This window comes from Notolabrus celidotus, chromosome 5 (genome assembly GCF_009762535.1).
Source record: "Notolabrus celidotus isolate fNotCel1 chromosome 5, fNotCel1.pri, whole genome shotgun sequence".
NCBI lineage: Eukaryota > Metazoa > Chordata > Actinopteri > Labriformes > Labridae > Notolabrus > Notolabrus celidotus.
In genome coordinates, this window is record NC_048276.1 from 31,633,800 (window position 1) to 31,646,174 (window position 12,375).

The 12,375-nt window shown below is 41.1% G+C and overlaps 1 protein-coding gene across 2 annotated transcripts in view; it reads left to right on the top strand.

The window, feature by feature from the left end:
* Positions 1 to 12,375, top strand: part of rars1 (arginyl-tRNA synthetase 1) — a 32,789-nt gene that overhangs the window by 19,996 nt on the left and 418 nt on the right. For both annotated transcript variants that reach the window (XM_034683516.1, XM_034683517.1), the window contains exons 13-14: positions 8,517 to 8,689; positions 9,922 to 10,169. In XM_034683516.1, the coding sequence (XP_034539407.1) occupies positions 8,517 to 8,689; positions 9,922 to 10,169 (421 nt within the window). The remainder of the gene's footprint in view (positions 1 to 8,516; positions 8,690 to 9,921; positions 10,170 to 12,375) is intronic.

Here is a 12,375-nt window from a genome sequence, read left to right on the forward strand (position 1 = left end):
CTGATAAAGTCTTAAAATAATTAAATAAAAAGTGACACAGGGCTGAGAGTCCTGTGAGAATGACATCATTCTGTACTATTTTAGGGTCAGTGACAAATAAGGGTTGGTATGATGTCCAAATCAAAAATATGCTTTAAACTTGTTAAAACAACTTCTTAGATGTTTGTTTGAATGTATAGTTTGCATTTCTGTTGGTGTCATAGTTTTTTATATGACATTTCTACCATTTTTAACCAATTAAAGAATCACAGTCCCAATAAAATGTCAAATGGTGTAACCACAAAAGTATTACAAATATGAAATAATTCACCCTCATAGCAGTGTACAAGTGTACTGGTACAAATAAGTGATTTGTTATGAAATATCATCTCAAAGTATATTTAAAATATTTTATTACTAAACTGAGATAATATGGGTTTTGTTGCACTGAGCAAGTTGGTATGTCTTAGACATTAATGTTTTCTCTCTATTCTTGGGTCAGTTGGTTTAAAATTATTTAAAATTTAATTTTTACAGTGTAGTAGAGAGCTAAAATCATATGCACAGTCACTTTTTTGCACAATATCAGATTTTTATTGGTTACATTGGTTACACCAATTGACATTTATCGGTTACACCAACTGACCATACTATCTGTATGAGAACGACAAGCAACTGACACATGACATTGAATGAAAAGTCATGGAGTAAAATGATTTTGGTATTTTAATGAATGTGAACCCACTAATAGATTTTTCTTTCATTAACACTAATCTTAAAAATCCAAAGCTTGATCCGTAAGGCAACTGGACTCTTCTGTGTTGGGCCATGCGTCTGTGGAGAGGTTTAGTTTCACCAATGTACCGTTCCCTGCCATCTTCGTTACACTATGGCATAAACTACATTACTCCTTTTGTGCTGTGGTGTTTTGTCCTTGGGATGAACCAGTTTCTGTCTCAATGTGTTGGATGGCTTGAAATGAACAGGGATGTTGTGTTTGTTGAAGATCCTCCGGAGTTTCTCTGAGACCCCAGATAGGTATGGAATAACGATGCTTTCGTCATTTGTTGCTGTTCTCCTCCCTGTTGGAAATCCACTTTTTGGAGGTCTTGATGAAGGCCAAGTTGGGGTAAGGTTTTAAGTGCTTCCTTGATGTGCAGTTGTTCCTTCTTTGTTCCCTCCATTCTTGTGGGTACCTTCTGAGCCCTATGGTGAAGGGTTCTTATTACCCCTAGCTTGTGTTCCAGAGGATGATGTGAGTTGAAGAGCAGGTACTGGTCTGTGTGGGTGGGTTTCCTGTAAACTTCGATGTTGAGGCTTCTGTCCTCTTCAATTTGCACTGCACAGTCCAAAAAGGCAAGACTGTTACCTCTGACATCTTCCCTTGTGAACTTGATGTTGTTATCTACTGAGTTAAGATGAGTTGTAAAACCTTCTACTTCATCAGAGCAGATTTTGACCCAGGTGTCGTCAACGTATCTGAACCAGCGGCTGGGGGTGTTTCCTATGAAAGAGGAGAGTGCCTTGTTTTCTACCTCTTCCATGAAGAGATTGGCCACTATGGGAGACACGGGGGAGCCCATGGCACAGCCATACTTTTGCCTGTAGAAGTCTCCGTTGAAGGTGAAGTAGGTGGTGTTGAGGCACAGTTCCAACATGTCACAAATGTGGTCCGGTGTGAGAGCCCTTCTTTCCTGGATGGAGAGGTTGGAAGGAGGTGCCTTGGCACTAGAGAGGGCAGCTGAAACCTTGAGCCTGAGTTACCGCAAAGTTGAGACCTTTGAGTTGTTGTGGCTGCGTCATTGTCTCTGTACGGTCACTGCAATGCATCAGCTGCAGTCTCTCATTGAGCAGTTGGTTTTGAGCTTTCTGGAGGATTTGTTTGGCCTTGTGTCCTTTCACTGTTGATCTAACCCGTAAACTGCTAGGGATGATCCTTTGCTGTCTGCATCTCAGGTTGAATCGAACGTGGTTCCTGTAGTCTGCTAATTTCTAGGCTGTCTTTTCGTGCTCTCGCGCCCGCAGGAGGGTATCTTTGCCAAAATGCGAAGCTACATGTCTGTGAAGGTTCTCAGTCATCCAGGTCATGGTAATCCAAAGCTTGATCCGTAAGGCAACGGGACTGGTAGAAATTCTTGAAGACGTTTCACCTCTCCTCCAAAAAGCTTCTTCAGTTCTGACCAGACTGGGGAAGAGCTCGAAAATATAAGCCTCTAACAGTCGTGGGTGTGAGAAGAGGAGAGAGTTTGTTGTTTGCATACACAAGTTTCCACCCGAATACTGCTTGCTTATGTGCATTATCCTATAGAAATGTGAAATTAAAAACAGATTTCACTGTTTCACTGTTTTACATTATAGAATTATCATTTTAATAATAACAGCAATCATTTTATAATTATCATTATTATTATTAATAATAATAATAATAATAATAATAATAATAATGATAATAAAAAACAAGTAGGACTATTGTCCATAAATTGATCAAATTAGTCTGGAGATAGTGGTGTATATATAATGTCAAGTGGTGTAACCCGGTTACACCGCTTGACATTTCAAATTGAAATCAAACTTTGCAGGCATTATTGTGGACAACTAGCTAAACACTTGACCTTGGGTTGAACATTTAAAACTATTTTTCATGTTCATTTAAATATTTTATGATCATTTATGTTTATCAACATTTTACTGAGGTCATACCATTTGACATGTGTTCTAGACATACCTGACCATGACCTGAAAATGCTCTATTTTGTCAAATTTTAGAGAGAGTTACTAGCCTTGACATGTAGCAGTTGTGTTCTTCAGGGGTCCTTCTGTTTGACATCACATCCTGTCACATGATCTTCTGCCTCAAATTTTTCAAAATGGCTCCAAAAAGGGTGGTTACACCAGTTGACATACCAGAAGTTTGACTTGGCAGAAATGATTCCCCATGTTAATGGAAATATTCAGAACTGCCATGTTCCTCTATTATTATTTGGTATTAAAAAATACTTGTTTAAGATTATGCCAATGTATTTCAGAGGCTGTTTAGAACATCATAACACATTTTTTCAACAACTTATACTCTTGGTGCTATATTTTTATGGTTACACCATTTAGACAATTTTGCCATCATTCTCTCAATATTATCTCAAAACTGAATAAAATCAGGCATTTCAAGATAGGGGCCTAAAGAAAAAGATATTTTAAAGTAAATTATAACTTTATTTTGAAATTTTCACATTTTTAAAGTTATTTAAACCTCAGGGACAGAAAAAAATGAGCGGCACGTCTTTCACCCTCTACCACTTTACTTCCAGACACAGCCTACAAAAAACACAACTCCATTTTAAAGATCAAATACTGCCAAACCGTGCCACGCTATCAGATGCCGTCTGCACTTGTGTAAATCCAGGTAGTACAGCATTATAGCGTAATGGCATTATATATTAACTGGAACTGCAACTCCAGCTAGTGGTAAACTGCAGCGCTACAGCTTTGATACAATATATGACCTTCACATCAAGCCTACCATCTAGTGTCGACTAGCGAAGGCGATAATCGTTCAGTTGACTAAATGTAGATCTCTCTTGTTCGTACAGTTTTATTTATCTGGGCCCATATGCACGTCCAGCCATTACACAAACAGGACCATTAGTCTTAACGTACTGTATGGAACGGCCCATTTGACCGTAGCGTTAGCCGCATGCACGACTGCAAATAATTGGCCAATTAACTAATTGTGCCATGAAAGCGAGGCTGGTGCGAAACGTCATATGTCCAGGGAACCTCCTAGAAAACCTCTATCCAACAAATTCGAATTGCGCATGCCTACTACGCATAAACAACAATAAACATGAGGAGCGGTACCAGTGTGACTGAGAAGATAAAAAAAAAAACTATTTTTCAGCGGAATAAAAAATGGACATTTTATTACAAGAATATAGAATGAACAAACAGCTATTATCAGCAAGTCAATCGTCAAAGATCATACTTTTCCAAAGGATTTGTTCGATCCCTAAATATCCATTGTCTTCGCATATTTCGTCTTAAATGGTAACACATAAGCACGATGTCCTCCATCCTTTAACCAGCCTATCAGGTGTGGTAATCCTGCCGTAATCCACCTGTAATGTTGGGGTCTACCGCCCTTAAATGTAATGCTTTGTTGGGGCGTTAACCTGGCTCATGTATACCGCTAATCGTTTTGTTTTTTTTCACCATTAGTACGAACGGCCTGTTTTCTAACGGCTGCACGTGCATTCGGACCCAGGTCTCTAGTGCTGGGCGATATTGAAAATTATGCTATCACGATTAAATATTTCATATCAGTCGATATCGATAATTACCACGATAAATATCAAATCATTATTTCATTTAAATTTAAAGGCAGAATTTTGGTTCTGAGTGAAAGTTGAAGAAACCAGATGGTTTGTTAGTTTGTATCAATCAATCAATCAATCTTTATTTGTATAGCGCCAAATCACAACAAACGTTATCTCAGGACGCTTTTACAAACATAAGAGGTGTAGACCACTCTATGTCAAATTATGAACAGAGACCCAACTTCAAGACAGGGTAAGACTCAGTCTGACCCCACCTTAATCCATCATGAGCATTGCACATCGCAGTTTTTAGCTAGTTACAGCGGAGAGGGAAAACTTCCTTTTAACAGGCAGAAACCTCAGGCAGAACCAGACTCATGTTAGACAGCCATCATGCCTCGACTGAGCTGGGTCTGGAAAGACAGATAGAGGGGAGTAAGAGAGAGAGGTGATAGTGATGAGACGAGTAGTAGAAGCTGTTGCCGCTGAAGTCCAGTACGTCCGTATCAGCTGGAGTCCAGAGTGTCTGCAGCAGGAGGACGTCTACGGCAGCTCAGAGGAATCTACGAGACAATGGAGCTCGGGGACTCCAGAAAGGTCTATGGTTAGTAACTTTAATGGGACAGGCAGAGTTAAAGTAAGTGAAGAAGGGGTTGGGGGGAAGGGAATGAGCTAGGATCCCAGTGTGTTAGTGCGCCAGTTCCCCTGGTAGTCTAGGCCTATAGCAGCATGACAAAAGCTGGTCCAAGCCTGAGCCAGCTTTAATTATAAGCTTTATCAAAATGGAAAGACTACTCTTAAAAGTGGAGAGGGTGTCTGCCTCGCGGACCTTGACTGGTAGATGATTCCAAAGGAGAGGCGCCTGATAACTGAAGGTTCTACCTCCCATACTACTTTTAGAGATTTTAGGTACAACTAGCAAGCCTGCATGTTGGAAGGGTAGTGTTCAAGAGGGGTAATAGGGCACTATGAGCTCTTTAAGATACGAGGGTGCCTGATTTTTAAGGGCTTTGTAGGTTAAAAGAAGGATTTTAAATTCTATTCTATATTTTATTGGGAGCCAGTGTAGAGAAGCTAACACTGGAGAGATGTGCTCTCTCTTCCTAGTTCTAGTCAATACTCGAGCTGCAGCGTTTTGAACTAAAAAGTTTGTATCTGGATTTCATTTTCTGACAAGCTCCCTGAATCCATCATTTCTGACGGTGCTAACAGGAAGCATGTTAAGTAAATAGTTTAAGCAGATTCAGCAGTGTCAGACTAACGTCTCTGCTTTGAGTTGGTAGGTTTTGCGTTTTCGTCAGTCTCGCTGTCGCTCGTTTCAGCTGTGTTTACATTCTGCTCTGAACGTCTTTAAGTCCTGCCTACCTCTCACCCTGTCTTCTTCCTCTGTCTATAGTTGGGTGGCAACTAGCATTCAAGGCTCACTCCTTCCCTTTTTTAGTGGTTGGGGGGTGTGATTACAGGTTTATTCATATCAAGTTTATATCAAACATTTGTCATATTTATATCGAGGAAAGTTATATTATGATTATCGTTATCAAATTATTGCCAAGTCCTACTGGTCTCTAAATCTTCAGAAGGAACCACAAGTGGAAAAGTTAAGTTATATGAGCGGAGTTGCATACATTCTAGTATGGTTGCTTATTGGGAATGTCTCACTTTTGGAGCCGGCCTCTAGTGGCCAGTCAAGGAACTGCAGTTTTTGCATTCACACACTGGCTTTGTTTTTTCAGCCCTGGAGGCTGCTGCTTAGTTTGAGCACTGCCATCTTCAGCACCATGCTTCTTCAAGGGGCTCAAAATAATCTACTATTCATGAATTCATCAGAATAACCGCTCTGTTGTGAACATGCTGCAGGAACATATTTTCACCTTCTTTAAATTGAAAGTTTATTCCTGATATTTAAGCTGAGGCTCCTTTGAGCTGGATGTTGTTTCCCCTGACATTTCGAGAATGATACCACCTGTCACAAACATGTTGTTGTGCCTTCATCTTCATTCAGTGAATGTGTGTATGTGTGTGGGGTGTGTGTGTGTGTTGTGTTTCCCCTGCAGTTCTCTGACTCTCACAAATTACACTAACTATCGACGCTGCTGCTCTCCTGCTCGCTTCAACACGTCGCTTTCATCACTGCCGCCTGTGCAGCTCAACTGGACCTTGTTAAAAGAAATCTATATAGTTTGTAAAGTAATGGAAAGTATTTTTCACCTTCTGACCTTTAAATTGTTCCAGCTCATCTCCAGATTCGACCCAGACAACACCCGTTGACAGGCCTTTCCTTTCGTCCTGAAGCTACCGTTAGCTGTATGATTTCGCTTAACTTCACAAACCAGCTCTGAATTTCTGCTAATTCTGCTTTGTGTGTTTGCAGTGTCTCATGCTGAGATGTTTACATAAGTATTAAATTTACATGTGCAACAAATATGTAAAAGCAACCAAACTTGACCTGGTTAAGTATAATCTGGAGCACTTGATGCGGTGTAAACACTCACTGACTTCCAGTTGAACTGCTATGATTTTAATGCTGAGAAGGTTCTGTGAAATGGGTGCCAGCACAGTTTCCCTGCAGGCCTTTCTGGCCCGGCTCTCTGCTCGCTGTCTGGGTCGGTGCCCACGTCTACCATCTGCTAACCCTGCCTCATTAAAACAAACCCCGACCCTGGCCTCCGTGATCCTCAGCTTGCAAGATCCGTTTTCTCAACATGTGCTGGATTATTTCTTTTCTGTTATTGTGTCTGCTGTTCGCTCCTCTTTTGTTCTGGGTTTATCAAATACAACACGAGCTTGCTGCAGAGGCATGAGAAGCTGGGGATGCAGCAGCAGCAGCACCCTCTAAATTCAGGCACAATTAAATCCTCCAGTCAATGAAATCCAAAGACTGCATAAAACCTGGACGTAGTCTCTCTGACATCATTTGTTTCTGTAGAGCGTTTTGAAGCCCAGCGATGGTGGTCGCCATTTTGGAAATGTTGACTCAGAGGGAAGTTTGTTCCGCTCAGAATCAGGCAAAGAGGTGGAGGCTGTCAGCACTCCTGGCGAACAGCCACGACACACCTACCTGTCTGTCAAGTCAGCCTAGCTGCTAATTTTGTAAATGTATAGGTGCTTTATAGGTGAACTTTGACTAAGAGTTCCGGGGTCTTTTAGCCCCCAGAACTACTTTACCCTGAACTAAAAGGTTCCTGTGCCCCCATTGTTGTCTGCGTTTCGACCACCGGCTGAAGTCCCGGGTAGATTGTACAAATCAGGCCAGTGACGTTTGGAGGAAAAAAAAAAAAAGTAAATGCACTACACCACCAGACCAGTAGAGGGCAGTAAAACAAAGACGAATGCCATTCATCACAGATGACACCATAGAAGCAGACAGGCAGCCAGCCTAGACTGTATAAGCAAGCGGCCTCCTCCCGACTAAAAATATGAGTCCAACTTCTCAGATCCGTGATCACTTAATAAGAAAGATAAGAACTAATAATAATAATCCTAATAGAAACAATGGTTGAGGCAGGCTCTGTCATCCAAGCCTGAAACCAGTCAGTAGGCGGAGCTCCAGATGTTCTGACTTCCCTCTTGTGGTGCTGTCATGTCATGCATCTTTTCATACAATGATCTATCCCTCTGCTTCTGTCATTTCATGTCACATTCCTCTTTTCATTCTGTCACATTATGCTCTTTCGTGTCGTGTCACGCCTTCTTTTGTGTCATTTCCATCCTAAACTGTCCTCTTTCTGCTCTCTTCACTCCGCTCTTTAATGAGATGCTGTCATGTTACGACCTGTCCCTTTATTTCATGTCATCTCGTGTTCTGTTTTGTCATGCCGTCATGTTGTGTGTCCCATTAGTTCATATCCTGTCATGTCGCTCCCTCGCTCTGCTACGTTTGGATTCACCGGCACTTTTTGTTCTCAGTCAAATCTTCCTCCTCCTCCTCCTCCTGCTGACTGTGTTAACTCCCTGTGGTATCGAGCACGTCACACACAGATTCAAGGAAAGGCTGTGACTTAATAAGTTAATTTAATCTTACCCTGAGGTTGGTAAATTAAATTCATTATTTGGATTAAATTCAACTCACTGCTTTAACAGTTAAGAGCGTACGATGGGGTACAGCCAGCAGTAATTACGATCTGATAAAAGCTGAAGAGTTATCAGAATATTTAATGACTTAAAGAGTGACGGGGGATTGAAGAGATTGTTAACTCTCGTCTTTAAAATGAAATTGTCTCTCTCCAGGCCCTGACCCCAGAGGAGCTGATAAAGGCCCAGAGGTCTGTTGCTTTTGGCTGCATCAAATACGCCGACCTCTCCCACAACCGCATCAACGACTACGTCTTCTCCTTCGACAAGATGCTGGACGACCGGGGCAACACGGCGGCCTACCTGCTCTACGCCTTCACTCGCATCAGGTAAGGGTTACACAACTTAAATGTGAAACACTTTAACATGGAAACATTCAGCTTCTCCAACAGATATTTCTCTGAAGCTAAGGTTCAGATTCGTTGAAGCTTAAAAGCTTTAGAAATCATTGAACGCAGCACGGATTCAACCTTTGAAATGTGTTTCTCAAAGGACTAAAAAGGCTGATCGTGTTAGGTTTTGGTTGATAGATTTAGCTAAAATGTTGCCTTTATAGCCTCTTGAAATAGTTTGACGGCAAGTTATGACTGGAATTCTTAAAAACAGATAATAAAAAAAACTGGACTTTGTGGCCTTTCATCATCCTTGAAGGAAACGTTTCTGCTGCGAAAAAACATACCTCTCAGAGTGCTCAGTGAAATGTTTACAGCGTTGTTTTTCCTTGTAAATAAAAGCCAAAGTAGTGAGGGTAACATAGTAAAACATTTAGCCTTTAAAATGCAAGATTTAAGCATTTTATGAAACATTCCTCAGCACTGAGGTGCAGATATTTCTTTAAAGGTTTATTTAATGATTTATATTTTTTAGTCAATAAGTAACTTCACTCAAAGTATCTTCATACAGCGACCTTACTGTCCATCTCCTCTCTATTCATCTTTGTAATAATTAAAGAAAGACTTATATCACCACCAGTTCTTTATATATGTAAAGGCAGGGCGCGGATACAGCCTAATGGTTAAAGCCCGGGTTTGATTCTTTCCTGTGGCCCCTTTCCCGCATGTCACTCCCCCACTCTCTCCCGGTTTCCTACTATGTCCACTGTCCTCTACTCAATCAATAAAAGATGTAAAAATCTAAAAAATGTAGCCTAGAAATACATATATACAGTATGTAGCCAACTAAAGGCTCATCTTCGTGATTCTTTTAATGTCCTGTGTGAACACTTTGAATTCCTTGTAGTTAAAATGTGCTGTATAATAAACTTGCCTTCCCTCTTTGAAACACAAGTTTCCTAAAGAATAGCATCTCTTTTTGAAAAAGGCTGGGAAGAAGAGAAGATAAAAATGATGCCATGTTGTAGGTAAAAGATTAAAAGATGGAGACACCTTTTTTTTGGAGGACAAAACAAAGTTGTCTCTAAACTCCTAAATGAACTCCTGGATGGAATAAAATAAAACAAAGTTTCCTGGTTGGTTAAAAAGTTTGAGGTTTATGTCATACGCTGTTTGAGGATGCATGGTATCAAAGTTATTCTCTTAATGGTGTTTCTGCACTCCCGTAGGTCCATAGCTCGTCTGGCAAACATTGACGAGGCGACTCTGAGGAAAGAAGCAGAGACCTCGGAGGTCCTCCTGGACCACGAGAAGGAGTGGAAGCTGGGGAAGTGCATCCTCCGATTCCCCGAGATCCTGCAGAAGATCCTGGATGACCTGCTGCTGCACACGCTCTGTGACTACCTGTACGAGCTCGCCACCACCTTCACCGAGTTCTATGACAGCTGCTACTGCGTGGAGAAGGACCGGCAGACAGGTACGCTGGCTGGAGGAGAGGATAGATTGAGATTCCTTAGTATTCTGCTCTTGATGGGACTTGGCTAAGTTTCACTCTCTAAAAGGAGTCTTAACTCTGTTAGCGCTCCACTTGTCCCTTTTAGCATTTTATCCCTGCAGTGTGCTGAAGTGCTAACACTTCAGGCTTAGAGCTGTGTAATTATGCTAATTCTCAGTTAGCGCTGTGGCAGTAACCTCAGCTGGAGGGGTTTTTGAGACGTCATTTTACTTTGTCGAACTGTCTGTGTGTGGATATCTGTGTGTCTGCGTAGAGCTGAGATCATGAGCCAGATTTAAAGTGACAGGAAACATGAAACTAGTTATTTCGGCATGAAAAAGTATTAAACACTTCTGTCCCTTTTTAAAAAAAAATAAAAATCTGAAGTGAACACTTACAAAAATATCAGAGGCCAACATGAACACAGAATCCTCATCACACCAAAACTCTAAAAGCAAAACAGTGTCCCGTGAGGGGGTCAGGCGTCGGTCAGCTCCCCCTCCTGAGACCTGAGCAGTGTACAGCGCGGTCAACCGAACCAGGAAAGAAAAACCACCTCCGTGTTTAATCCCTATCTCAGGTGTTGTATTTAGTCCCAGACTGGCTGTGCTCACACAGATGCTGAGCCCTTTGCGACGAGGCTCGCTCCCCTGGCTCAAGTCCTGGTAACCATTAAGACTGAACTTCACGCCTTTTTTTCCCTCATCGGTCTCCTCAACCCCGAGCTTTAAATCCTCTCCCCTCAGTGCTTCACACCTCAGGTGTAAACACTAAAGCCTCAGGTTAGCTCCAAAGTTGGACAATCAGCAAAGGAGGATACTACTACCTGAGGACCAGGAAATACGTGCTCATTAACAGTTTGTCGCGCCAGTAGCCAGATCGCAGTAGCTCCCCCTAGAGGCCCGGAGTACTCCTCCAGTGTTCCTCTGTTACTCTTCTTTTCTTACTTTCTGTATTTGGAACTTTCTGATGTTTCTGTATTTGCAAAAAAAAAATCCAGAGCCTGCCATTTATGCTTTTAAGGTGTCTTGCAGCATGTTTCTCAAGCACATTATTTTTGTTTTGGCGATTTTTGTTCATTTGGGATTTTAAGTTTCAGCACTTTTTCCTTGATAAAGTTTGCTCTTTTCCTCTTCTTCCTTTTTTAGATTCTTGTCAATAAAGGCAAAAAAAGCCTTAAAAAACACTAAACTTCCCAGAGTCTCAGTCTCTCAACAGTTTGTGAAATAGTCTTAGTCCTTTAGGATACCACCATTCCTCACTCTTTTCAAAGCTTCTTGACTCACAGTAAGGAGCTTCTGTTAGAAGATTTATTTTAATCTAAAGCCTCAAAAACTAAAATATTCTGACGCATCCTCCTCCTTTATTATTGTGTCTCTATTATCAATATAGTTTAGCTAGCTTTGCCTTTTGTTATCAGGTATTATATTTGATTGTACTTTGTCTGCAAAAACTTATCATAATGGCAATATGCATGACATTGACCTATGGGGGGTCTGGTGGCTGGATTTAGCTTGTTTCGAATGTACTGTACTGCACGGTGGCTGGATTTATTTTATTTATTTTATTTTATTTTTTTATTTACAAAAACAAAAAAAAAATCACATTTTTGAATCATACCAATCCAAAAGCAGCAACAACTCAAATATCTTGTGCAGTACACTGTGCTGAACTTAAACAGAAACGTCTGCCAGCTGTTGTCCTTTGAAATTGTCTCTCATCAGCTTCTCTTGAACAGCAGCATCCCTGTGTCGTCAGCCTGTTTGAGAAAATTACAAACTCATTTTTCTGTACGCCAGAGAGCATCGATGTAACGAGCCGTCTGTTTAATTCACCCTCTGCTGCTCGTTGCTCTTAATTTTATTGTTTTTTTGATCCGTGCAGCGATTTGTCCTGATGGTTTGGACATTGTGGATTCAGGCGCCAGGGTCATTGATTTCCACTCAACACTGTGATTGTAGTGACATTAAACATGACCTCTGACCTCTCTGTTGTTATTGTTCCCCTCTCACCTCTGACTTTGTTTACCGGATGACATCTTCTACTTAACATCTCTCTCTTCCCCTCTTCCTGTCAAATTTCTTCTTTCTTCCTTTTTTTAAAATGTTTTTCTTTTTTGTAGATTTAACATTAAGTTTTTATTTGTCCTGTGCTTACGCTGGTATAGCAAAACTTATATCTAAAATCC